This window comes from Styela clava, chromosome 1 (assembly GCF_964204865.1).
Source record: "Styela clava chromosome 1, kaStyClav1.hap1.2, whole genome shotgun sequence".
NCBI classification, from domain to species: Eukaryota; Metazoa; Chordata; class Ascidiacea; order Stolidobranchia; family Styelidae; genus Styela; species Styela clava.
Genome location: NC_135250.1, coordinates 7692269 through 7719253, shown reverse-complemented (window position 1 = coordinate 7719253; position 26985 = coordinate 7692269). Strand labels below are relative to the sequence as shown.

At 31.9% G+C, this 26985-nt stretch overlaps 2 protein-coding genes across 3 annotated transcripts; one reads left to right on the top strand and one right to left on the bottom strand.

Annotated features, from left to right (window-relative positions):
- The first annotated feature begins 1452 nt into the window (after positions 1-1452).
- Positions 1453-4861, top strand: LOC120339230 (growth factor receptor-bound protein 2-like). Its single transcript, XM_039407316.2, has 5 exons — positions 1453-1583; positions 2017-2114; positions 3562-3684; positions 4344-4500; positions 4598-4861. The coding sequence occupies exons 1-5, from the start codon at positions 1506-1508 to the stop codon at positions 4781-4783; spliced, it is 642 nt and encodes a 213-aa protein (XP_039263250.2). The 5' UTR covers positions 1453-1505; the 3' UTR covers positions 4784-4861.
- Positions 4862-5521: 660 nt separating this feature from the next.
- LOC120339177 (growth factor receptor-bound protein 2-like) lies at positions 5522-25544 on the bottom strand. 2 transcript variants are annotated; one of them, XM_039407260.2, is made up of 6 exons: positions 25354-25544; positions 20634-20731; positions 15498-15623; positions 14382-14544; positions 11614-11694; positions 5522-8096 (listed from the first exon to the last, which is right to left on the bottom strand). In XM_039407260.2, the coding sequence occupies exons 1-6, from the start codon at positions 25429-25431 to the stop codon at positions 7860-7862; spliced, it is 783 nt and encodes a 260-aa protein (XP_039263194.1). In that variant the 5' UTR covers positions 25432-25544; the 3' UTR covers positions 5522-7859. The 2 variants fall into 2 exon arrangements, with proteins under 2 accessions (XP_039263194.1, XP_039263202.1); XM_039407268.2 differs by lacking the exon at positions 11614-11694.
- Positions 25545-26985: the final 1441 nt, after the last annotated feature.

Genomic DNA, 26985 nt, shown 5'->3' with positions numbered 1-26985 from the left:
ATAAGCATGAGCATGACACGCAAGGCGAAGTGCTCCAAAGCGTAGCAACGAGATTATATTCGATGTTCTTAGGGTTATATGACAAAAAATAGCAGGCAGGCAATAACACACACACACACAAATATATATAATTTTATCCAGAATCGGGTATTCAGCATAACATCATTATGATTTAATTTCATTAGGGTGATTAGATGTAGTGGACCGCAAATTGAATTCGGATGCAATATGCCGAAGGGCGTCGCAATATTCTAATGGATGGTGAATAATATATATTCCCCCGTAGCAAACAATGACACTATTATTTATTTATTCTGTTCTGGGTATTAAAAGCTAGTCCACTGTAATTAAACAGTAATTAGGGCATTTGAGTATAATGGGCTATATAGATGAAAAACTGGATATATGTGGGTTTGACGATAGTTGGATATACCAGTTTATATATATATATACTCTAGAAAAGAGATGGCTTGCGAGAAAAGTTGACTGCGACTGATATGAAGTTTTTATTTGGTTAATAAGAACTTGATTGACTATTTTCAAGACAAAGTTAATTTATTGGAGACCTAGGTGATAAACTCGATGATCTCAATTATGTCGAATATCGTAAGTTAAAAATCTCACATTTAAATTCTACACTTCTCACCTCTTATTAAATGTAATGTGCAGAGCTATTACAAATCGGAAACACTTTTGTCATTCTACAAATTGCTAATATTGTAATATTGCTCATCAGTGATTGATTGTAGCCTACGTCTTTATTTGCAGCGACTATGTGAAACGACCCATAAAGAATATATATTAGTGTTTCATTCATAAAACATTTTGGTTGTGTATACACACTCATAAGTGAAGCAGCAAACTCCCGTCTCTATTAAAAATGTCGAAAAGAAATAATTCTTCATTTTGCTTATGTAGTTTTGCATCAATGTATTCAATTGACTCTCATTCTTGCGAGTACGTTTAAGTTTGTGAAGGTTTTTTGAACATATATGAATATAGTGTTACGAAGTCATACAATCAGAAATATCATATGATTCATAATTATGATTTTTTGAGGTTGTTACTACTGCATTATGAATTATTGTAATTTTGCTGGTATTTCGTATAATGATGTTGCACTACGTTTTGTCGATAATAATAACTCACCGATCTTTTTTACTGAAAAACAACTGGGACAATGAAATGACTTGGATTTTTTTCGGAATCTGGGGAATTTGAAACTCGGCTTAATTCGGGTACGTATGGAAATGATCTGTGTGTTCATAAGTAATGATACTTTCGCTCTCTGGCTTCCATACATTTTTGTACCTTCCCATGTACAACTTGTTATTTTTTTCAGAATTCGCTTGAAATTACATAAGAGTTAAGAAAAAAGCTATCTGCGCGTATACAATAACTTTCGACATGTTAATGAATTTGCATATATTTTACAGTTTGTCTTTATATATATATATATATATAAAATTTATATATATTTAAATACATCCAATACGAGTACTAAAATGGAAGGCGTTGCTCTGCATGATTTTGAAGGAACAAAAGAAGATGAATTGAGTTTCCGTAAAGGAACTATTTTGAAAGTAATATGAACTATTTTTACAAAAAATTATTTATTATCCATATAAATTAAATATATTTTATAATTGCCTAGCAAATAATGGAGGTTGAAGTTAAATTGCATCACAATATCATATTGCTTCCTTGAATTTTGGTATTTTATTAAATATTATTATTGAATTTTACAGAATATTGCGTATGGTTGGGAAAAAACTCAATAATAATTGAATCCATGGAAAAGTAAATAATGTTTCAAATTGGGGATAATTTATTTTAGATTAGATTGTCTTGTTTCAAAAAACTTAACTTTGCGATAAGTCACAGATACTGCGATATCTGGCTTCAAAAACTCTCATTCGCTGCAATTACAATAAGCAATGAATAGTCTGCTTAACAGAGTTCCAAATTAAAAACGAATGAAAAGATGAATGATGAAATAATTTTCTTTTCGTGAAGGTACTAAACACAACTGATGACAAAAATTGGTACAAAGCTGAGCAGAATGGCAGAGAAGGGTTTATTCCAAAAAATTATGTACAAATGAAACCATTCAGGTTAGACCAAATCTATTTCACTTCAAAGCTTCGATGCTGATATTATATCAAAGATGGATAAAAGTCAGTTTAAAAATGTATGTATAATGCGTATTCGCTCAAGTACATACCTGCTGAATGCGTGTGTCTACTTAAAAATGCTGAAATTCACTAAAAAACATTTCTGTTAGCAACTACCTAGTCCGTAGCTGACCTCACATGCTTAAAGTCTACTGGTAAGTAACTGCGAACTGACTGCATAGGCCAGGGGTGGAGAACCTTTTTCGGCTCGCGCGCCAAAATCGGTTAAGTTTATTGACAAAATTCTTCCGAGTGCCGACCAAAATTAAAAACAACACAATAACAAATCTTTTAAACATGTAGGCTACAGACAGATTTACTATTCGGGGAAATATCAGTCCGACAAATAGATTTGATTACTTTTCTTATTCTATTATCAGTGAGACTTCTGCTGCTGCATTACCGCTGATAGAGATTTTACATTGGGTTTATATTTTATAACTTTAAGAAAAATACACGAACTACTGGTTTCATCTTTCAGGCTAATCCTATTACGAGACTTAATAAAGTTCATAACTGAGAACAGAGATTCACAAGCATATGTAGATGAAAACAAGGAGAGTAATGCGGTTCCATTACATTTGAACCCACGTACATTTGAACCCATGACAATTGCACCTGCATACTATTGCATCTATGGATATTTGAACTCATACTCACCCTGACCCATGGGTTCTAGCACCCGCATATAGATTGAACCCGTGGATATACCAATGGGTTCAAATGTACGGTCACCGAGTAATGCAGTTGTATATTTTTTCAGACAGGAAAATTTTTCGGTAATGGCATCCCAAGCACGCAATAGTTCGTTTTCTACACTCCTCTCTTGTATTCGCTTCTCTATCGCTTATAATTGTTTCGTAATCAATTTATAACAGTAAGTTACCACGTAACTTTAACCAACATTAACTTTACGCAGACGAAATATATTATGTAAGAATGTAGCCAAGTGAATGCTGCGCTCTTCTCGAGAGCTCACTCATTTGTTACGTCATAATATATTTCTTTGTAGCCATATGTCATGAAAACACAAAAAAAGAGTTTGAATAAATAACGGATTGTTAAACGATAATGAATAAACGAACACCGAGTATCATCAGATAATTTAGAGTCTTGAAACATTTTATCTGAAGGAGAATGGTCGTGTTTCCGAGTTCCTGCTCGCGTGCCGAATAAATAGGCTCGCGTGCCACCGACTGCCAGATTCGGCACGAGTGCCAAGGGTTTGGCCACCCCTGGAATAGGCCATAGACATAGAGCATATATGCATTCTGACACTATCAGTTAGTTAAAATAAAACGAATAGGTGTTCGAAAACTTGCTATTGACGTGTATTATATAAATTTATGTACGGTATATGAGCGTTTAACGCGTCTCTTTTTGACAGTTGGTATTATGGTAAAATCAAAAGGGTGGAAGCAGACAGTTTTCTTATCCAGCAAACACTGGACGGGGCGTTTTTGATTCGTGATAGTGAGAGTACCGCTGGAGACTTCAGTTTGTCGGTCAAGTAAGTAAACATTAAAAATCTACATTTCCAAGTATTATTCACGTGATGGCGTTGTTTATTGTTCTGAAGTGAATTGTTTTGGTAAATTGTTGTTGTTTTTATTAGGCCTATTATTGTTGTGAAAAATCGCTTCTCTCGCCATCTGAGGGACCAATCGACTCCAAATATTCAGTACTACAAATGGCAGGAGTAGCCGAAATGCTCTTCTTAATTTCAAATTCTATCACAAGTTCCTGTGGGACCTGTATTTTCTTCCAAATTTTAATGGTGTTTATTATTTATTGGCATATCTTCATATTACAACGGTACAATTGATTAAATATTTGGCTGGAATTTTCCTAATATTACGATGACCATATTGGCCACTTGGTCGACTCGTCTCCATACATTGAAGCAAAGAATAATTTTTGTAAAATCCTCGATTTCAAAAATGAGCTCTTCTTGCTATTATCAAACATTTTCGCGACTGTTGTTTTGAACTATTTTTTGAATGTTAGTTTTTCGATTAATTTTCAGTCCACTTGGTCGTACCGTGCATTCAACCTTCGCTGTGCATTTGTATCTAAAACTTCGATCGCGCCTGACTGTCCTCCGATAAATAACTAACCAAATGACCGATGATGTCGATACTTATTGTTATTTTTGATGCACCTATTCAGGCTTGGGAACAGTGTTCAACACTTCAAGGTATTGCGAGATGGAGCTGGAAAATATTTTTTATGGGTTGTCAAATTCAACTCTTTGAATCAGCTTGTGGAGTACCACCGAGCAGCTTCCGTATCGAGATCACAGACGATTTACCTGAAAGATTGTGATGTATATATATATATATGGAAAAATATTATTTTTTCCACTGGAATTAATGTTCTGCGGATTTTCTACCATTTGTTCTATTCCTAATACTGTATTTCAGGTTAATTTCAAATGTATGGGAAGAGCATTGTTTGACTTTATTGTGAAGGAAGAAGGCGAATTGGGTTTCAAAAGAGGAGATCTTATTAAGATCGACGATACATCGGACCTGTCTTGGTGGTCAGGAATCTTGGATGGTCGTACTGGAATTTTTCCAAGCAACTATGTACAAATCATACGACAATAAAACCATTTAAACGATCTAAAAAGATGCTGCATAAAGCCCATTTTAATAAATGTAAATATATATGTAAAAATGACACTACACAGCTCCAATATTTTCCCCTAACTTTTGTAATCAGACAGACACATGACGCAGTTCTCACGTAAACAAGCGGTTCCCAAACTTTTTGTTCGTGCGTTTAAAAAAAACTTTATTTCGTTGATCGTTAATGTGTACTTTATGCTTGTTGAGGGATTTAAAGGGATGTGAAGAATCGAATAATTGATAGACTAGCATTTTCACACCCTGATTTGATCGGAATCTGCCGAAAGGCCTTGTTCGCCGTACGAAGGCGGTCGGAGGCTGATATTCCTGGGATAAATATAAAATTATCTTTCTTATCGCCTTGTGGCTGTTTTAGCGCTTGCGATTTTCATAGCTTGTATAAAATACACAAACAAAAATTATTCGTGTATCAAATATGTATACTCCTACCCGATTTTAATAGAAAAAGCGAGAAGTAACGACCACATCACACTTATACATTCACCTAAAATGCACCGGGATCTCCCAAAAAGCGTTAAATCTCGTCTTAATTCACCATGACCAGGCACATTACAACAAAAACTCTCATACAAATAACATTTCTCTATCTAGGGAGAGCGTGTAACCATGATTTAAACAGAGCAATTTCATAACCACCTTTTTCATTAGTTATCAGGACACTGCCACCAACTCACTCTATATATCATAAGCTCAATGTACAATAATACACAAATATTATATTTACAATTATCACTATACATGGTATTATTGAGACAACTTTTGTGGCAACTATAACCATAGCAGTTTATAATAGAAGGCAATAAAGTCATTTGTAAACAAGATTCGACCATCTCCAAGCGGCAGCTTTAAAAATGTCCTAACTGAAAACCAAATCTCAAAAAGAATCCTTGACAGTGTACTGTGAAATTAAAATTGTTGAAATCACCCCATTGACATATTGCTGTATTTGGACACTGTAACGTGTAACCTGAAAAAACTTATTTTTACTTCACCAGTCCCACATAAAAAATTATCCGTATCAAATTCATGATCGACAAACAATACATGAAACATGTTTGAAAAATATTTAAAGTATCTAGTATTCAAATTCAACAATAGCTTATACAATTCAACCTTTGACTGAGTTACATACAATCACCTAGTTTGCCGGCAGAAATTATTGGAATACATAACCAAATTAAAACATGATAGATTTTTCGGAATATGCAAATGAAAATATAAGTAGATCACTAAGAATTATTAAGAGGCTGGATATGCATATATAAAAATACACTCAGGATCCATATCTCATACCAATTTGATGGTGACAAGCATACACCTATTGATAAATATGAAACACATGGAAATAAGGATGTTCATATAGAATATGCTTTGATTTTCATGGTCATTATTGGCAAGGCGTTGAAAATTCTTATATTAAAAACTGATTCGTTCACAAAAAGTCAAGAAATACAGCAAATTATATAGAGTGATATTTTATTTTAAAACAGTGCAGTTTGGAGGTAAGTGAAACTCCTCAAAACAGGGAGATATGATTTTGATAACTTCTTCCAACTAGCACATTTTCAATGATTAACGTATAGGCTTACCAATACATACATATTCGTGTCCAGAGTCCTAAATAAATTATTTTGCAGAATTATCATAATTTATGTTGAATTTTAAGTAAATTTGTGAAATCAAACAGTGATTTTAATAAACCAAATTCTTTAAGCATTTTTTATTAATTTTTTACCGCATTTTGCAGCCAGTAACATATCTACTCAAATTGGCGCCCATTGTAAAGTTCAAAAAGGCGCCCCACCCTCTTGATAGTTGGTTGACAATTTATAATGACTGTTATTGAAATGAGATACTTGTGAGTTACCATTTGAGTAAAAATACTAGTTTCGGTTATTTCCAATTTGAAATAGTTTATTCCTTGTTCGAACGGCGTCCTTGGCACCGGCCATGGCTGCCACACCCTAGATACGCCACTGTTTTCAGCTTATTCGAAACATTTTATAATATCCGTTCAAGTTGATGTTTTCCAGATGAAGGGAATGAAACCGATAGATTTGAGACATAAAAACTGCCTCATTTTGAGATTTTGTCGTTAACAAACTTTCGAGTCATTTTACATGAGTTGAAATGAGTGAGAGAAATAAAAAATTCAAGAATAGAATCGACATATGTAACGGTGATAAGTATTCTAAATTACAATATATCATTATTATCATTCATAATTTGATAAATGAGGAAAAGAGAAACAAGAACAGACATAATAACAATTAATTAGATGAGAACTGTACACGAGATTATGAATGAGAGAATAATATTAATGAATCAATTTGAGAGAACAAGAAATCCTAACAGTAAAAAAGAAAATCTAGCATCAATTTTACAATTTTTTTTGTAGTATAACATAGGAATACCAAAACTCAAAAGTCATTCACAAAGTTGATTGGTATGGTTAAGAAAGAAGATACGTAGATCTACCCAATATATTTCTCGATGAAAAAACTCAAAAACCATTAAAACTCTCTTCCTTTCAAAAAAAATTCTAGTACAGACAGAGTTATATTATTTGGCAGGCTGTTGTGACTGCCGACTTTTTAATATAAAAATGGCAATTAGAATGTTGTACATGCTGAAATTATGCTATCAACTATGCCGAAACACTCTGGAAATAGAGAAAGCTTTCTAAAAATTATGGTGCCTACTTACACCAAAGTATATTGCATACAATTGTTTGAATTGCTTCTTCGTCTGCTGGAATTGGACATTCAAAAACCTAAAGAGCTAAAAATGGATCACTCAGGGTGAAATACTAACTGTCAGGTCAATTTCAGAAAATTATTTTGAGATAATATTTGAATTTTCATATCCAGTTTATGTTCGTTCAAGCATGGTGCATGGATGATTCGTACCTGTGAGGCACGACTCATCCATGCACATGCTTTCACGAACCAACAAATCCTAACAAGTGTAAAAAAAGCATGGATTATTATAGTCCACCCTGATTTTTTTTTCTTGTCTGCGATTTTTAGGATTATCATGGTTTTGCGATGGTATTGTTGGGAACGTTATATCCGGCTCTTCGAAGTCGATCGACAACATCTTGCTTGACAGAGACATAGTTATTAGGAAAGATTCCGGTTCGGCCTTGAAGCTTGCCCCGCCACCAATGCTCGTCGCTCCAATCTATAACTGTAATCACTTCATGTCGCTTGAAAGGAAGTTCACCATGCTCTTGCGGAGTAAAATCATAAATAGCAGTCACGCTAAAATTCTAAAAGCAAAAAAGTCAACTTTTTCAATGAATACTCATGTCCAAACATCAGTATTTGAATTTTAACCATGTATTTTAATAAAATGTGCACCGAGCATGAAAGGAAAATGTTATCTCAAAACTACTATTGAAGAAGTCAGGGATTTCTAATCCTAACATATAAAAGAAGTATACCTATGATTCTTAAGAAAATAAAATAAAAGGAGTTTGATAATAAAAACAAGACAAAAACATTGAAACTGCACATACGTAATTACATTTGTTACAAATTTATAAGTAAAAGAACAAAATTTCTCGTCCTATTATGACAGAGAAACTAGTACTACAGAGTACAGAGCATTCATTAGGAAATTTTAAATAATTTAATGGTAGTTAGCCAAGCAAGGTTCCAAATTTTTACTTTCAAATCTCAGCCAATTCTTTTGATACGATGCACACTTTGTCATGAATATGACACTGTAAATCTCAGAAATGAACTACTATCTATTGTGCATTTATGACAAGAATGAGTGGAGAAGTTGGATAAGTGAAAGCAGTAAGCAAGAATTCATGGAGAAATACTGCATGAGATAGTTACATTATGAAAATTGTTAATTGTATTATTGGTGACAAGTGGTTTTATAATATAAGCTTTATGACAGCAACACCCAAAGCAATGACAAGACTAATCTTATACTATTGTATCTCAAAATCTTCTACTTGGCAGATTAGATAAATTAGCATTGTTCAGCACTAAATGACGGAAAAATGTTGACTAGGGTGCAATGTATGCGTTCTTGCGAAATCCCTTAAAACCTCTATATCGTAGATATACCTATATGCATTTTCTTACATCAAAACATGATAACTTTTGATTGTGATCAATTTGGGGGACAAAGCTGCGTACACTCCAAAAATACATAGAAAAAAGGTTGCAGATGACAAAAAAATTTTCATTTCATTTTATTTAAGATATTAGAAATGAAATGCATACCGTGCAATACTGAAATTCAGATTGCTTCTGTGATTTCCTAATATGCAAGTCTTATTTATAAAACATCCTTTGACAAAAGTTCTCCAAAGATCACCCAAATGCAAAGAGATCAACACCAACAAAGTGATAAGACATCTTTTAAATTGCATAAATGAATCCCAGCCAAATCTTACCATTAGCAACCTTGTTTCAAATGTAATCGGGGTTTTTATTGCCCCATGTAGTTTTATTGCCAATAAATGTCAATGCCTATTTTTCAGAATAGAAAAAGACATGATAGTGATTTGTGGATACAAATTCACTTTGTTTTTCACATTTTTCAACTATAAAATCTGACATGAGTGATGGACAATAACAACATTAGTATAATTTGTTCCTGGTAATGGACATAGCCAATTCAGGTTCCGACTAAGTGATCATCATTTCTTGAAAATTTCAGGAAAAGGAGGATAAAAAACACATTACATACATACTTATTAATAACCACTTAAAACTTCGAGAAATATTTATTTTCATTGAAATAACTACTGCTGTAATAACCTTTTTCAAGAAAATCACCAACACCGAGGGGCAGTGACACAGGAACACGCCAGAAGAAGAATTCATAACTGTTTGAAATTTGTTTTATGTTAACTTAATTCCAATATTTCATATTCTGATTTAAATTCATTTGTGATACATAATGATGTACTTTCAATGAATTCATAGGTATTTTAGGAATAAAATATTATTTGAATTCTTTTAAATTTTAGTTCATTACACGCTGATCATCATGCAAATAAAGTTAGGAATATGAATGTATGCCCTTCACATCACCCAGAGTATATCCAAGAAAAAGTAGTCCATGCAAAGTTCTTTTCAAAAAGAGCACCAAAATATGAAGTACTATTCAGCACAAAAAAGTTATCAAGTTCCAATAGTAGTATATGGTAAAAGTACAATTACCGGTACTACATTTTTTTATAAGGTAGCTTAGCTGTGGGCAAGAAATGTAAATAAATATTCGATGGAAATTTAATTGAATTATGATTGATAGTGTAAATGAAATTCAAAATAAACAATTTTCCAAAAAAATCAATTTGGGGCAGAAAAGAGAAATTACTATTTTCATAAATGACCTGGCCAATAACAAGAATAGATAATAATCTATACTATTTGTTCAGGAAGGAAATGAATGAGGAAATTCTATAATACTAAATGAAACATTTGAATTTTGTTCCCAACCAAGAATAACAAATGATCCCAGTATGTTGGTTGAAGGTTATTTGAAAATGAAAGAGCTATCGGTATGAAAGTACAATTTTTCATTTTAATTTATTGAATTTTCTTAATCATTGCGATTAATTTCAATGATAAATTCCTATGTCAATTATAAAACACCTTGAAGGTGTTCATAAATTGTTATTCGTTAATAGCAGCTGTCTTTCATTACTTTTTCTGCTGGTAATCTTGCAGCATACCAAAGCAAAGCAATGGAAGAAAATTTTTTCGAGTTTATACACAAGGAAAAAAAATCATATCATAGTGGCATAAATGTGAAGAAAGTATTGTCAATATGCCTCCTTTCTTGACAACCGCCTTGGACTATTACCCCACTCCATTGGTTAAAGAGTAAAGCGCATTTTACCAACATCTCATTATTCCTAAACTATTCCTTGGTAAACTATTCCTTGGGGTTCATGACTATTGTCATGGATATGACTTTGGTACTACAGGACGATACATACGGTAATATAATCCTATTCATTACACAATTATACAACCTGTGACTTGATGGTACAATGAGAGCAAATAGACATGAATGGATGAATATCGTTTTTTTACAAATGGTACTTCAGCTATCAACTGCTGAAATAAACCAAGTAATACGACAAAAATACTGGATATCAGGAATGGAGATATCCAAATGAAACTAGGAATTATTACCATCCTATATTTCAGAAACATCCTAGCAACCAGAATTGACTAGAACCAGAGTACTAGAATTATAAACTGTTAGAATATGGATTTTCTAAATGATGTTTAAATCAAATTCATTCATACTTAATATTAAAACATTCAATTGCAAGAATATTTACTTCTTATCATTCTGGAGAATAATAAATTAGAAATATGTCAGGCTGATAAAAACCACTAAGTAAACTGGTTAACATTATTAGTCTGCATTTTCAACTTTTTCAGAACATTGAAATAGAACAATTTAAGAAGATATCTAATATATGAAATACATTTTTTTTAAATACAAAGTACGCTAATAACTGATTTTTATCACCCTACTACCAAACTAATTCAAACACTATTTTCATTTCAGTATTTTTCGACAGATAGACCATGAAACAAGGAAAAAAAAACATTTTCCAGGTTAAAATTAAATTCTTTATACAGGGAATTTGAATGAAGAAACAGTAAATATGTAGCTTTTTGGAACAATGTGTAGTGAATATGCAACATTCTAAAGCAAAAACTGTTACTAAATGAAGCCACTAAATTACCACCAATGAATGTTTTATTCTACAATAAACAAGAGATGTAAAATTGATCAACCTGCAGCATATTGTGATTCTCGGCTCCTGGTCTTGATAAGTCTCCTGGCTTGGGACCCTGATCAGATGGGTGTCCTTTAGACTAAAAAATACCAATGGTTCTATTCTACTTCAAGATTTAACAATCAATTGTGTAGATGGAGAGGGGTACTCGTTTAATGAGCTATTCACCAAATTAGTGATAGAAAAACATGTACATAAACAGCTGTGGGTGTTTTTCTATGTATAATCATACGTGAGAAATTATTTCAGATTTTGCACTTGGTCATGTTTTAATAAACATAAAAACGACCAATTGCCATGATGCCTAATGTGCAATGAGTGCATGTAATAAATATCAATTATTGAATTTCTTTATCAAAAAAACTCATTGAATATTTATTTTGATAATCAAATCAATTATTCAAATTATATGATTACTACAATCTCAAAAATATTTGAAATTGCGAAGTTCCAGATGGAGCGATGTCAAAAAATTCATTTCGTACAAAAAAAACTGATCGAAATTTCAAAAACTTTATGCAAAATCAAGTCTTTTTTCACACTTTTCGAAATAAAATTCAATGTATGTCATCACTTGCTTGCAAATTAACGAAAATGAGAGAGAAAAACACTCTAACACAGTCATGCTTCATGGACATTGATTACCGTGGTAACATTCGAAAATAAATTCAGAATTTACAACATTTTACATATTAGGGTTGTGAATACCTCAATATCTTTCCCTACGAGATGGCCAAAACAGAATGATGATTCCGTAATATTTTCGAGTATAGAATATATTCTAAATAGGGTCATTTTCAAAAAAAAACATATGTGCCTATTGTGTGGGTTCAGGTTTCGATATTCAGCAAATGAACAATGATTTGATTGGTTCTTCATTTTTCAGTTTTCAGAAATCAAACAAATGCAAGAATGAGGCTTTATTTACTTTAATAAATGAAACTATCCTAAATTATTGCTAAAATCATGAATTTAAATATCACGTTATTGATTTTGAAATTATCCTAACATTCTATTAGCTTGGATATCCCTAATTTCACCTGTTTCATCCATATTCTCATTGTGCATAAGCGTGTAAAAATTTGTCAAGGATGCAAAATATCTCATGGAAAATATGTTTTAATTAAATATCTTTAAGAGTTTGTGAAACATGTTTTGTGCGACGAGCGTCTAAACCAGGGGTTCTCAACCTGGGATTCGCGTTTTGTGACTCGGGGGGTACTTAACAGAGAAAAGGTTGAGAACCCCTGGTCTAAACAAACCTAATGTTCAAATATTGGTAAGATATATCTTTACTTCAAAAATTGTCATTTTCACAATCAACCAAACTTGTATCAAAAAAGTTTAAAAATTATCTTATAGAATTAGGAAAACATTCAAAGAATCAATGGTGATTTTTGAGCATTTTTATTCGATTCAATTGTTCCTCAAAGATTTTCCTGTTTTATTTTTCAACATTCTGGAAGCTGTTATGTTTGAATTTGCTTAAACGAAAATTTTATAATGTGAATCAACTTAGAATAGCAAATTTCAGTTTAATTATGCTACAGATCTAAAACCAAAGAACACACAAAACATAGGAATTCAATAAAATAAAAGCACAGCAATCGGCCTTGCGAACAGCATGAAATAAAAGTCACATATGTGCTATATTGTTGGCTAATCTCTAAATGAAATGATATAAAGCTACGAAAATCGAATGAAAGTTGTGCCCAGGGGCATTTCTATTGGTAGCTTTCAGTTTGAATAATTTCTCTGTGGCCAACAACTATGGGAGGTCTCAATTAAAAATTTATTACTAATAAAAACCTATCATCAATTTGTAATTATCAGCTGTTATTATTGCATGGACCACTATGATGAAATATTTTCTTTGAACATGTTCTAATCGCGTTTTGTAACCATAACTTTCACGAAGTTTGGCTATAACATAGGGTTCTTATTAGCCATAGATAGATAGGAATAGACACATAATATGCAAGATCAAATGATATGGTTGGCATCAACCGTGTCAGTCGGTGTGACCCCAAAAGGCCTAAAACCTGTGAAATGTGCAAACATGCATCACTCTTAAAAATTTGTTCTGGTTACAATATTATTACTTGCTGAAAAATGATAACAAAAAATCAAATCAATTTTATGAATGATGAAAAATCCTACATTGTGCACACAAGAGGCAGTGGCCCAAGAGGATATCCTTAAAATTGCTTTGGAATTTCTAACCCTATATTTTGATGAAATTTGAGAAAACATTGGTTGACCAAGGGGAAAGAAGCCAATTTTAGTTATCTTAATTAAAGCCATTTCCCAGAATCGAAACTCCAGAGGATTAAGTCAATCCCACCTTTTACCAGCCCAGATTGTAGATAGAACATACTTAAAATATAGACACGCCATATATAATTATGGTGAGTGTTTGAATTAAGAAAACACAAATTTTTTGAGTTATCCTTATTAATAGAATTATCAATGTATGAATTGGCTAGTAATCTAGAATGCTGTTTTATAATCAATTTTGATTTTGCCACAGAATTGTGATAGATGGAAAATTTGATTGTACTATATTCACGAATTATAAATTCACCTACAAAATGATGAATTTTAGAAAAAATATCAAGACCATTCAGATTCATGAAAAATATATTTTCTCAAACATTTCATTCCCCTAGATTTTTGGCGCATCTCTAATCCGTAACCTTTTTTTAAAAATTCCGTATACCCTCTTAGAATTATTCCAGCTGCCTTTAAAAATTTGAAAATAGATACCTCCAGTGGAACATCTTTGAGAAGGATTTTTTGTGTTCTGGATATGGTCTGAGTACGATGGTAATCGATCAAATCGTTTAGTGAATTGAATTTGACGACCCATAGAAAATATTTACCGGCACCATCTCGAAGGACTTTGAAATGTTGGACTCCATCACCATATCTGAAATAGAATTTTAATATAATTAAGATTGCAGAATTTTTAACGTTTAAACAACTGTTTCATTACACATCATAGGTAAGTCAGTCAGGATTTGTTTTTAGTAAATATAAAAAGTCACCCAAGTAATTCATGTTATAAATAATCACATGATTTTTCAAGTAAAATTTGTGTTCATCACTCATCAGAGGGAACAAGTTGAACAATTACATTTAGATAATACTGTGAAATTGATCATTTTTAATTTATATCAAATCTTATCGAATTGAGAAGACAGCATTATCCACTAAGTGGCTCAAGCTAACTGACACCAACGTAGTACGTAGTACTTTACATTTTTAATTTTACACATACAGATAGCGTCCCAGAACAATTAGAGAGAGCTACAATTCGTGTTCATTTATTTAGCTTGCTTAGAGTACAGCAAGATACTTTAAATGTTCCCACCTCCCCGTATAATTTCAGGTATCCACAATTAAATGCTGTAGGAATTTAGTCATTTTGGAAATTTTTAAATCAATTTTGCAATAAATTAACTTTTGCTCATCCAATTCAGTATTCCAAAAATATGTATTAACTTTTCTATTACCCTTTTTAATACAATCTAATTAGTAAAATGGGCTAAAGGATAAAAAATTCACAACTAGCAAAAGAGACCCTTATCTTGATATTTTGCACAGTACATATAATATTCAAACGAAAACTTGAGAGATGGTTTGCACAGACAACAGGAAAACAGAACCTTCTACTAAAACATTTATATAATACTTAAGTCTTATTTACAAAAGGCCCTTTGTTGGGACAAAATAAATATGGACATATTTGAGCTAACAACAAACCCGAATAGAATGAGTCAAGCGTGATTAGTGGATAATCCAAGCATAGTTGGTTTGTATTATATATCTCCCAGACTTGGGCAGCTTGAAAACCATCGTTGTTGTTAATGTTTTACTTACTTGACTGAGAGAGAGAAGTCGCCTGGGGAACTTTCGCTTTCACGAATTAAAAATGCTCCGTCTGGTAGAGGCTTTTGTCCGAGTATATTCTCAGCTTCTAGTCTTGAAATACGCCCATGATACCAACTGAAAACAAAAAAACAACTTGAATTATGTTATAAATACGCATAAATATTAATTGGCGTTCGGTCAGTTCCGCTTTAATTCAATTTGCAGGCTTAAGGATCAACTGTTGTGACAATAACGTTTGGGGAATCAGACATCGCTTCTCAGAATCCGCACTGTTATTGCCATTTGGATTTTCAATATACTCCCACTAAATTCATTAAATTATAACATATTGTCCGTATGGAATCGGATTCATTTTTACAATCCATAACGATTGGTCCATTGCCAATTACAACTTGATTAGCCTACCGAATTTGAATAAATATGACTGAACGGATTCGAATCGGATTTTCACACACCACTAACGCCTATTGCAAAATTGATTGCACTAATATTTGATCTGGAATTCAAGGTATAGATAACAGTTACTGTAAATGTATACCTATATGAAATTCAAAACTGATATATTTGATTTTCTCAAAAAAAAGTCGGAGCATGATTTCATATTATTGGATGAGCATTCCTGTTGAAAATGTATTTGCCAAAAAAATTCAAGATATACATAGAATTACCGTATATACTGGTACATTTCCCATGCAGGTAGCATAAAATATCAATTAAGGATTGGCATTAGGTTCAATGTTTTATTATATTTTGAAAAATAACACTTGCGCTCTTGAACAGTTTAAATCCCTTGGGTAAAAACGTCGGCCAACAAAGCTCGCCAAAATCTCCTCTGTGTTTTTTTATAGGATTTTTTATGCCTTCGTAATGCAAACTATTAACAATTTTGAAAATCTTCAGTTCAATCTAACAATCATGAAATTTATATTTCATTTTTTATTTCATTGGTGGGCTTTCGAAACTATATTATTCTAGTTTTTATGTTTTCAAAAATTGCTAACATACTGTACAATAAGGTTTCAAGTTGAAACCCAATATGCAGATAGGGCTTATCTCATAAATCTTATCTACTCATCTACTGCATCATTGATCAAACCTGATCGATGCAATAAGACTATCAGTTTAGGATATCACAAGCTTTCAGTTTGAGATTCTGTTTCAATAACTCAATTCTACTAAGTTGGCATAGGTTCATTGCTGTAAGCAAATTTCAACCTTCTAAAACTAACCGGGTTTCTGTACCTTGATGACCATATGGTCGTATTGTTCCCTCCTGTCAATATCAAAACAATTTTATTGCTGTTGCTATTTTATTGATGACTATATTTTTTGGTTGACAAAATAATAAATCTCTCTCTCTGTATGGACATTCATAATGAAATTGATGCACTCCATGGGCTTACAGCAATTAATTGTGTCTTTGTGTAGGATATCAAAAATCTTTTTGAAACAGGCTCGACTAAAAACAGTCGCCTATTTATCACAAGCTATAAAAAGAATTGATAGATATTATTTCAGAGTATGTGGTCAACTATTATTATAATTATAATAAGATTTTGTAACTGAAAGAATATTGTTACACATTAATATTTAAATCACGAAGTTGAAAATCAAGAACTTTTTTTCAGTTGGGGTTATTTCAAATGTTCCAAATAAAGAGACTATACTATCAAGATAAAAAGACTATCTAAAATCTCTGGACAAAATATACTAGAATAGATATACGAGTCATGACTAAAGGATTTAATAATACCCCATTGCCATATATTGGAAGCAGTATTAAAAATTGTAAAAACTATAATATATTAGATGTAAATTTGTGTAACGTAATACACAACGCAGAAACTTGATCACATGAACAATACTAGTAGCTGCCAGATATAGAAACTGTATTGTCACTTCACTGTGACGTTCATGTATTGTGATATTACTGTATAGCTGAGTAAGCATTGCCACCCTCTTCAAGTCATATTCTTAGGTCATTATCCTCCATGCAGCTTTATTTATCATAAATAATAAGGTCTCAAAGAGTAAATAAAATGTGTTGTGGGTGGTATTCATCCTCTCAAAGACCCCTGTTCTATATTAAACACATCTTTCCATGTGCTTTACATAACAAGACTTATAACCGGTAATAATCAGTAACTAATATAAGAAGTTATTAAAGGAAATAGGGATATGGTCTTTCTGATTTAACATATCTGAGACAATTTGAAATTTCAGCCTGATAGACTTTGGTGGTATTGACGTGGTGAAAGATAGGGATGGTTATTATGGTTAGCCGACCTTAGTCATTTATGGTAATTAACAGTTACTTTTGATCGTCAAGCGACAGCTGTAGGGTGCCGAACATTCAACACAAAATTATATAATTCGTCAAAAATTTATAATTAGTTGTCTCTATCTCAAATGAATATACTATTTATTAACATAATGAATTGAACATCAAGACCATGTTTGAAAAAAACTCAAAAAACTATGAGGGCAGGCAATCAGAATAAAGGGGGAAAATTTGCCTACGATTTAACAGTACCATAACTCCATTAATGGCCAAAGTGTTCTGAACTTCCCAGAGGATAAAAACCTATGTTGCAAACTTTGATTAGACCAAGATGTTCTGTAATGGACATCAATTTATAAAAAAAAATCTTTTATGATCACTATTTTTAAAACGCCAGTTTCAAATCTCATCAATTTCATTCAATAGTATAATTAAAAAAGTCCATCACAAGTGATTTCCATCTTACATAATATACATAATGAACAATATCACATTTTAATACAAGCGGTGATTCTGAATATGCAGTGTGATAGTGAAACCATACAAGGAAATGAAATATACGCAATTCTTTCTGCTACATCATAAAGTTATATTCTTGTGTTACTAGGGCTTCCCTGCCTTCAGGCATATTACATAGCACAAATGATTTATACACTAAATTACTATTGATGCTTCATTGCGTTACAATATGGCAATAAGGCTATGATAAAAATGTTGTTGGATCACCCCCAGGAATGTACATATGATAATTATATAGACTTAGATGTTGTAAAGGAATATGTTATTAAACATGAAACTAGCAATTAAAGTTTCGAAGTTAGGTTGGTTGGAGACATTAATTATGTACACTAATATTGTGCATTTCTAAAATTGATGCCAATATGAAATTTGAGTTGTGTTGAACCAAAACTGAATGATTAACAATTCTGGAATATTTTTGAATTTGGAATATCAAATTTATCCGAAACTGTATCATGCTCAATAAAAGACAGATTAATCATTGTATATCATAGCATTTGCTGAAAAATTAAAATAGAAAATTGTTTTGATGGATTTTTAAAGTTATCGGAAGGTAAATAAGCCAGAATTCGATTGGAAAGAGACGCCAATGGCAAAGGTACACCGTACAGAATCACATTTTTCATACAAAAGTATTCAAAATTAATCAGAAAGTCACTGGCCTACACAAATATTTCGATGATATTTGCCAGTGTATTATAATACTTGATTTATTGGAAATTCAATAGTGAAAGATCATATTAAAACCAATATAAATGATATTTGAGATGTACAATTTTTTATAAAAAAAAACTCAAATGTAAAATTATTCAACAATGGTGTTTTCAGGGAATCCTATGTCATTACTTTTAGATTTTTTTTATGAATATTGTAATTTTGGTGAAGACTTTATTTAGGTCCTGATTTCACTGTAGAAAAAATATATATCAAAAGTAATACATGCACAGTTTGTAAGGGACGAATGATATAGTTCAGAAAACTATAGTAAATTTGATTCATATGAGTTATGCAAGTATTATTATTAATAAGTCTGGCACTAACTGCTTGCTATATATAATATACCAATTCTATGAAAATTAAACTTTAAAAATAATTACCGAACACTAAACCATTCAAATATGAACACCCTCACAAATGTCACAATGCTTATTTCATGATTTTTCTGAAATATAAATCCATACAAATTGAAATTCCTGAAATACCGAGCTATTTTGATATAGTATTATAAAGTTTCATCGCTTTTCATCAGATTAATCTTCTATTTATAAAAGAATAGACTTAAGCAGAGGTTATGTCACATTCCTTAACAAGACACATAATAAACAAGCGCTCACAGCGAATGAATCTAACGATGGTACGTCAAGACGACAGCATTCAGAAAATAATGTTTTAAATACGTGAAATTGTGTACGATACCACATTTATTGTAATACTTTAATTTTGAATATCAAGTACAGGATAAACATTTGGATAAGTTTATGGCAAAATTGAAATAATTGTTTATCTAACAAATAAGTTAAAATTTGCAAACATTCACAAAAGTATAGATATCATTATTATCATAATAAATGATGAAACTTGAAAAAGTTGTTTTGAGAAAAACGTATAATTATCAATTTCAAAACCCCTAAAACTTTTAAGTGAAATATTTTGTAGAATATTGCCACCAAACTATGATTGATTATATATCAACTAAAATAGTACTTGTTTTTTTGTCAGATATTTTAAAGTAATCATCTGCCCTTTGTTTTGAAAACCCTGTATTGAAAGCTACATAAATAAGTCAACATTCTGGAGCCTTCTCAGAAATACATATTGTCAAAATTTTATGACCACCATAGCTTAAAAAAGTCTCTACCTATACAAGATGTTGCTTATATAAAGAGCTAATGGGTTCACATAGTCTTCCTAAACTGTCTGACCAAGGCTCAGTACAAAAATCTCTAACTGCCAAACAACAACATCAAAGGCACTAACACAAGGAAGGTAGGGCTGATGGCCCCTCAAATATTTCATTGCAATTGCTTAGTTAGGTAGTGAAAAATTTTGAGTCAAGGTTATCATGTATACTAATAGGTAATACTAATAGCAAATAGAGTGCCAATTTATTTCACAAAACAAGTATTTCAATTGCCTGCATTTTAGAGAAACACTCTTTTATTAAATATCAATTATTGAACATTTAGATTAGATTATTATATCACTCGAAAGCGGTCGCGACACAAAAAATGTATAGACAGCTGCGGTTGTCACTAAACAATGATAAAATCTGTTTTATTGACCAGTCTTGGATTAGATCTCTTTTAAAATGATATAATACTTACTAGTTTGGTTTAATATCGATATAATTCTTTGGAATGAAACCACTTCTTCCATCAACTTCAGCTTTGCACCAATTTCTGTCATCTTCTGTGTTCAATACCTGGATGGTAAATAAATATGTTTAAGAGATCAATGAATATACTAAGATATAAAGCAAGAAGAACGTAACTTGCATTTCAGGATAGTGAATAAAAGATATACAGTAGGCTACTTTATTCAAGTATGAACCTACTCCTGGACTTTATGTGGATTGAAAAATTAGCATAAACTAGATGCTGTAAGTTTTTAAATGCTTCAATATACAGCAGGGTGCTTTATTCACATCCGCCCAAATGTACCGTACTTATATGAAAAACCCAATTCAGGGATTTTACAGAAATCTATTTATAGCGTATAGTACTCTTTTGTAGAGGAAGTGGTGATTATGTTCTGTTTTTTGCCGAATTCTAAGGTGCTTGACATATTTACTAGAAATAAACATTTTTATAATGGAAATATCATTGGCTCTTATTCTAAAACTAGGTGGTCTTTTAAATATATAAATGGTATTATGTAATGTTTAAGAGGCGTTTTAGTCATTCACTCTGAATAAGGCTCTGTACAAGGGGCCACTGCTACCTACCACAGTCTAACCAAATTATCATAGGCCATTTTTTGTGCTTTTGGAAAATTGCATTTTGGGAATTATCAGATATGCACAGCCAAACCTAAAAATGGACATAAATCACTAAAACAGGTACAGCTTTGCCTAGACTAAAGGATGACCCCCGGTTCATAATGAGGAAGATCAAAAAAGTCCATTTCTGGAAAATGTGACATAAACTAACTTGGTTTCACTGCTGCAATATACATGAATAATAATATGTTAATTTGAATACTGAGATACTTTCATTTATGCCATGTATAAACCAGAATGAAGAAATTAGTTTCATTGGGTTTTTAATAACCGTTTCTTTGATATTTTTGTAAAACTGTAATTTGCCGAAATTGCTTTGGCAGTCAATCAAGCATTGTGGTGGACATAGTTAACTAGTGATGTCCTACCACTCTCGACTTGGAAATAAAATTGAAATGCCTTTCAAGAATGTTGAATTAATTCACATAAAAAATTATGATTGAAAATATGAAATGGAAAAATTGAAAACATTATCCTATGAAAGTGACCTCACTATTCCTATGAATCATATTTATATAACAAAAAAAAACATAGTGCATAGATTTAAAACTTGACCAATTTTACAGAAAAAATAGGCAACCCAAGTGTTATGGGGATGGGAAAGGCCCATTCCATTACAAAATTTTCTTTATGTTGAATTATATAATTGGACATATGGATAACATTCGTATTCACATACGTATTAAATAAACATTCTTTTGTCATCACATTATGTAACAGCTTTCTCATCTGATAAAAGGAAATGTACAAGTGAATTCAATTAGAGAATTGTTAGATTGGTCATAATGAAATTCATTCACAACGCAGAATACCAGAATAATTACATTCTTTTCGGTGTGAATAATAAGTGGTTTATAGGTCATGTTGTATCTGATTTGTATTCATGTATCATCACTGTGGAGATTTCCGTGGTGAAATTTACAGTTATAATGATATTACTGACTGTTGCTTGGCTTTGTAGCAACAGTGTTTTATTTCAAGTACCAGCTTATCTCACATATAGGATACTATTTTTGGAACAGAAAATCATAGCTTGCTAAAATGATAGGATAGGATTCAATAGTCTGTTTCTAGGCTAGCTATTGGTTGCATCATGATTAGTCATATTTACAACAGGCTTATAGGCAGCAAGATTATAACACACAGACGACCAAGTATGATTGTAATATATATATCAGTTTCAATGCCGGTTAAATGTATCAGAATTAAAATAAAAATAGTAAATTCATGTTAATTTTTTTCTTATTTTATAATTAAAAATCATGAGCACTGAAAGCAAGGGAACACTGTTCACACACGCCCCTTCAAAACATTTTCACCTATATACCTTTCAGTGACGCTCTGTTAAAATAAATTCCCCATCGATAGATATCATTAGGTATTATTATTCATGTATTACTATTTCACATGTAATCTTTATAAAATCAATATCCAGTAAGGTGATCACATTTTTCTTAAATAGGAATAAACAGAAGTACTGATACAATAAAAAGGTGAACTATCGATAGGTACCGATAATCAATCTCTATTTGAATTGTCAAAAAAAAAATAGAAACAAAAATCTGAAGGCCGGTGAAAAATATCAAATTCTATTTTCAATGGCAAAGTAATGGAGCTGAAATTGTATTAATATTCGTTTACTATCAAATCAATGTTAAATTATCAAAATATAATAACAATTTTACATAACTAATACCAGTAATAACCTTTATTTTTATTATATTCATTCAAAGATATTGGTTTGCTATTTATAATAGAGCTCCAAATGCACGCTAATATGGAAAAAAATATTACACACAAATACTTGTGGTTAGGCAGTAATATCAAAGTAGCTTATTTTCGAAAAATTACTCATGACCAAATATGTAAATTTATGGCTTGTACTTTAGTAATAGTAAGTTCTGGATATGGATACAGTGAGTTATACAACTAATTCAAGTTTTAAAATTCTGCCTTTCGTATTTTGGTAAATTATTATTTTACGGCTACCTATAGCGGTGATTTTTTACTGTTGTAACCCATATGCACTACATTCCTTATACATACCAATACAGGAATAGTTAGTTTATTAATATTTGTTAAAAAAAGCTAACTGTATTCTTATATATTTGTAAAAATATTTAATAAACATTTCGATATAGACAAATCTCACAATTTGTGGAGTTTGATACTAGGACTGTGATTTATATTATATAGGTAGGTGTGTACTGTAGGGTGTGATAAAGACTATAGTATCAGTATGTAACACATTTCGACACGATATCTTATTCTAAACATTATAAGACAAAAATAAACTTATTTACCTATGAGGATCGAATTAAGCAGTGTTGCTAACCTCAATTTTTTATCCAGCAGCATAGAAAAATATTAAACATGGAGAGTTTACAACAATCTCTATCATGGACATAAAATTAAAATATTAAGCACTAATGATGCTTTCAAATTTGTACAAAATATGATGTAAATATATAAATTTGTTATCAAATTTATGCTGTTTTTTCATTTAGGCTGTAGAATAGGCTATCATTTTACAGGTGTTCACTAAGCATCACAAGTCAAATAATGCTTTCATTTCCTTTGTTATGCTGGTATACATATCAGCACAGCTATCTAGGTAGGTATGTCACCTCATGGAAACATCAGAGAATGAGTCACAGTGGTAAATATAGTATTATCATAAGTACCCTCCCAATAATGGGTTTACCAAGCATAATTCCCAGTTATATCGAGCATTGGATAACATAATTTATATGTATGGCACATAAATAAGAGGAATATAAATAAGTGAGCAAATATTTTCCATAAGGTGACCAATGAAGCCAATATCCTGCTTGGACAATACATATTATCAAAGACAACTTCCTGACCTCGTTGTGCCTTGTGAGTAACAGAAGATTGAGAAATCACAAACTGCTGCCTGCCCAGATATGGCAAGATGTTCAATTGTTGATAAAGTAAACAGTATATAAATTTATTTTATGAAAATAAACAAAAATTGAATTGAATATTAAGATTGAAAAGCCCAAATAATATGGTTTGAATGTTGTTTTTTTCAAAAGATTGAATATTCTGATAAAAAAAGCCCAAACGACATGGTCTAAATTAAATGATATTCAAAACTGTTATATTTTACTGTTGTTAATTAAATAAATGAAATATCCGCCCCGCAAATCATCAAAAATCAAAATGGTATTCACTTAAAAACAACACTGATTCTGATATTGTTTTTTCCACAAATAAACAATCCAGTAATAAACAATGCCTTGATCCTTTTTGGACCATATCATTTTCATTTTAGGGGTTCATGTAATAACGACTCCATGACAAAAATGAGGGTTTCACATTCTCAAACATAAAGAAGAATATCATTCTAAATTTAAAAATTATAACATGGTATAATCATTACGGTAGGTAATTTCATGGATTTATTCAATATATTCCAAAATTGAAGCATTACTAACGAGCTTGAAAAGATTCAAAACTCTTTTCTTACAAGGTTCAACCCAAAAGTTTCAAACTTGTTTCATAGATTAGATCAGAGTTTTTCAGACTGTGCATATTTGAGGGCCAATGAGAGCTTCTCTGGAGTTCAGGAGAAAAGACTTTCATTATGTACTATTCGCAATACTACAATAATTAAAAGTGAATCAACTGTGATTTGTTTAATTTTTCGACTGCAATGAATTTATTCATTTGTAGGATTTTTATCATCAGTATAGATGACACATAGAATAACTGTGTTAAAGCAAATTAGGTACTTTTATAGTATAGCAGAAGGCACAAATATTGCAACTCTTTGAAGAGGCTCCCGGTCATAAAAGTTGAGAACACTGAGCTAAACTTACTAAATTGAATGATTGGACGAACTACATTTTGTTTGAACTCATTACCATATTTTTAAGCAAAATCAAAGTAGTCTCCTTCAAAACATCAAAAGTTACAAATCGCACAATTCTAATCTATCGAACAACGTTTGCTTGCAAGTTTTCAAAGAAGAATATTGATAATAATAAAAAACTTATTATAATATTGATAACAAATCTCACTTTCAAAACATCATTTTTCCGAAAGCTCAATTCGTCACAAGCGGTTGCTTGAAAGTCAAACTTCGCAATACATTCCATTATGATATTCCGAGAATCGACAACCAAACCACTAAATCCAATGAGACTTTAACCATACAACAAGTAAAAACTTTGACCACACGTACAGAATTAATCTATTCCAACTTGATACACCTGAGCATATAATGAAACATTCAGTGTAGTAAGTTTAAATGGAAAAGAAATAGGCATGTTAAAAGTATGCACAGTTCTTCGATTCCAAGAATAGACCCCATTTTAAAGACGCCAATAATAACAGTGTGTGCGAACCCCTCATTTACAAGACCATCTGGGTCTCCATATTAGCAAATCGGCACTACGCAATCAACCCCCCAAAAAATAACTAGAAGTAAGCGCAATCTAAAGACGTCAACATTGGATTCATAGGAAAAATATTCTGATTTACCAATAGAAAAAAAATCGACTTTAGCATTCTACAATTTTTAGTAAAAAAAACGCAATTTTGGTCATGCGAGTCGCGATTAATTTAAAATTTTTTATCAAGACAAGCATGGCGCAATATGATGCATCCGCCATCATGCCAGACACCCTCATTTCAGAGTATAACTAAGTTTTAGTTTTATTGAATCAAATGTCGAAACATCTTGGAATCGGAGAACTGAGCCATTCTGAACAAGTTAAAAAAAGTTTATTTTACCCATTGTTTGGACCAGATTGAAGTCGGGTTCAATCCTATACTGCGTCGTAATATTTAGATGGCGTAGGGGGGTGGGGGTCAGGATTGCCATGTGCAAAAATAGTTATGCTACGCCCCCTAAGTATTTAAGGTACTACGGTTATATTATACAAGAGCCCACAATCTGACAATTGGCGAATTTTTGACTGAGGGACTGAAAACATACAACTGAGACGCAAAAATGACATTTTAAGTTAACCGAACTATGCGTGCAAGCTAGGTACGGTGTCTCATTCATCTGTTCATCAAATGCTAACGCTACGGTATTCTGTATTCGGTTACCGTAACTGTTTTACTTAAGACTGTAAGAGCAAATGGCATAATTTGATTACTAAGTGCTGAAGTGAGACTAGGTACCGGTAACCGTCATATCCCCTCGTATATATACACTGTTACCGTACCGTACATGTACGTAGCCCATGCAGCTATTCATTTCATTATAGAAATGCTCCATTTCCGTTCCTATTAATTAATAATAATAACCTTTTATTAAAAAAATATGAAAGCATCGTCGAATCCGGCATAGACTACGGCGATAGTCTGCGGAATAAAATTGCGCTATATTCTGATATTGTTAGCCTGCCCCATACAGACCGCCGGTGATGAACCGCAGTCCAGAAATTACTTCCATATCCGCAAGATGACGTTGTCAGATGTATCTCAGAAACGAATCAGATGGGCAAACAAAACCTCATGTAAGATTTAAAACATCGTAACGGTACAAAATTCAACCAATAAATAAAGAAAAGTACCAAAAGATGTGCGCTCACCCAGTGACGTCAGATCAGTAACTCATGTAATCTTATTTTAATGTACGCCTATGTCATATAGGCTGAAAGTCATTTATCTTCTCGGTCATTCAGTGATTATTTTCATAC

Bases quoted from the DNA above. Each gene is read 5' to 3' on its own strand.
- LOC120339230 (XM_039407316.2), top strand. From the start codon at position 1,506: ATGGAAGGCGTTGCTCTGCATGATTTTGAAGGAACAAAAGAAGATGAA. The intron at 1,584-2,016 runs GTAATATGAACT...CTTTTCGTGAAG, and splicing joins GTAAAGGAACTATTTTGAAA to GTACTAAACACAACTGATGA. The intron at 2,115-3,561 runs GTTAGACCAAAT...TCTTTTTGACAG, and splicing joins GTACAAATGAAACCATTCAG to TTGGTATTATGGTAAAATCA.
- LOC120339177 (XM_039407260.2), bottom strand. From the start codon at position 25,431: ATGGAATGTATTGCGAAGTTTGACTTTCAAGCAACCGCTTGTGACGAA. The intron at 20,732-25,353 runs GTGAGATTTGTT...TTTACCATCCAG, and splicing joins GGAAAAATGATGTTTTGAAA to GTATTGAACACAGAAGATGA. The intron at 11,695-14,381 runs GTATCTATTTTC...GGTATTTTTTAG, and splicing joins TCAAAGATGTTCCACTGGAG to TCTAAAGGACACCCATCTGA.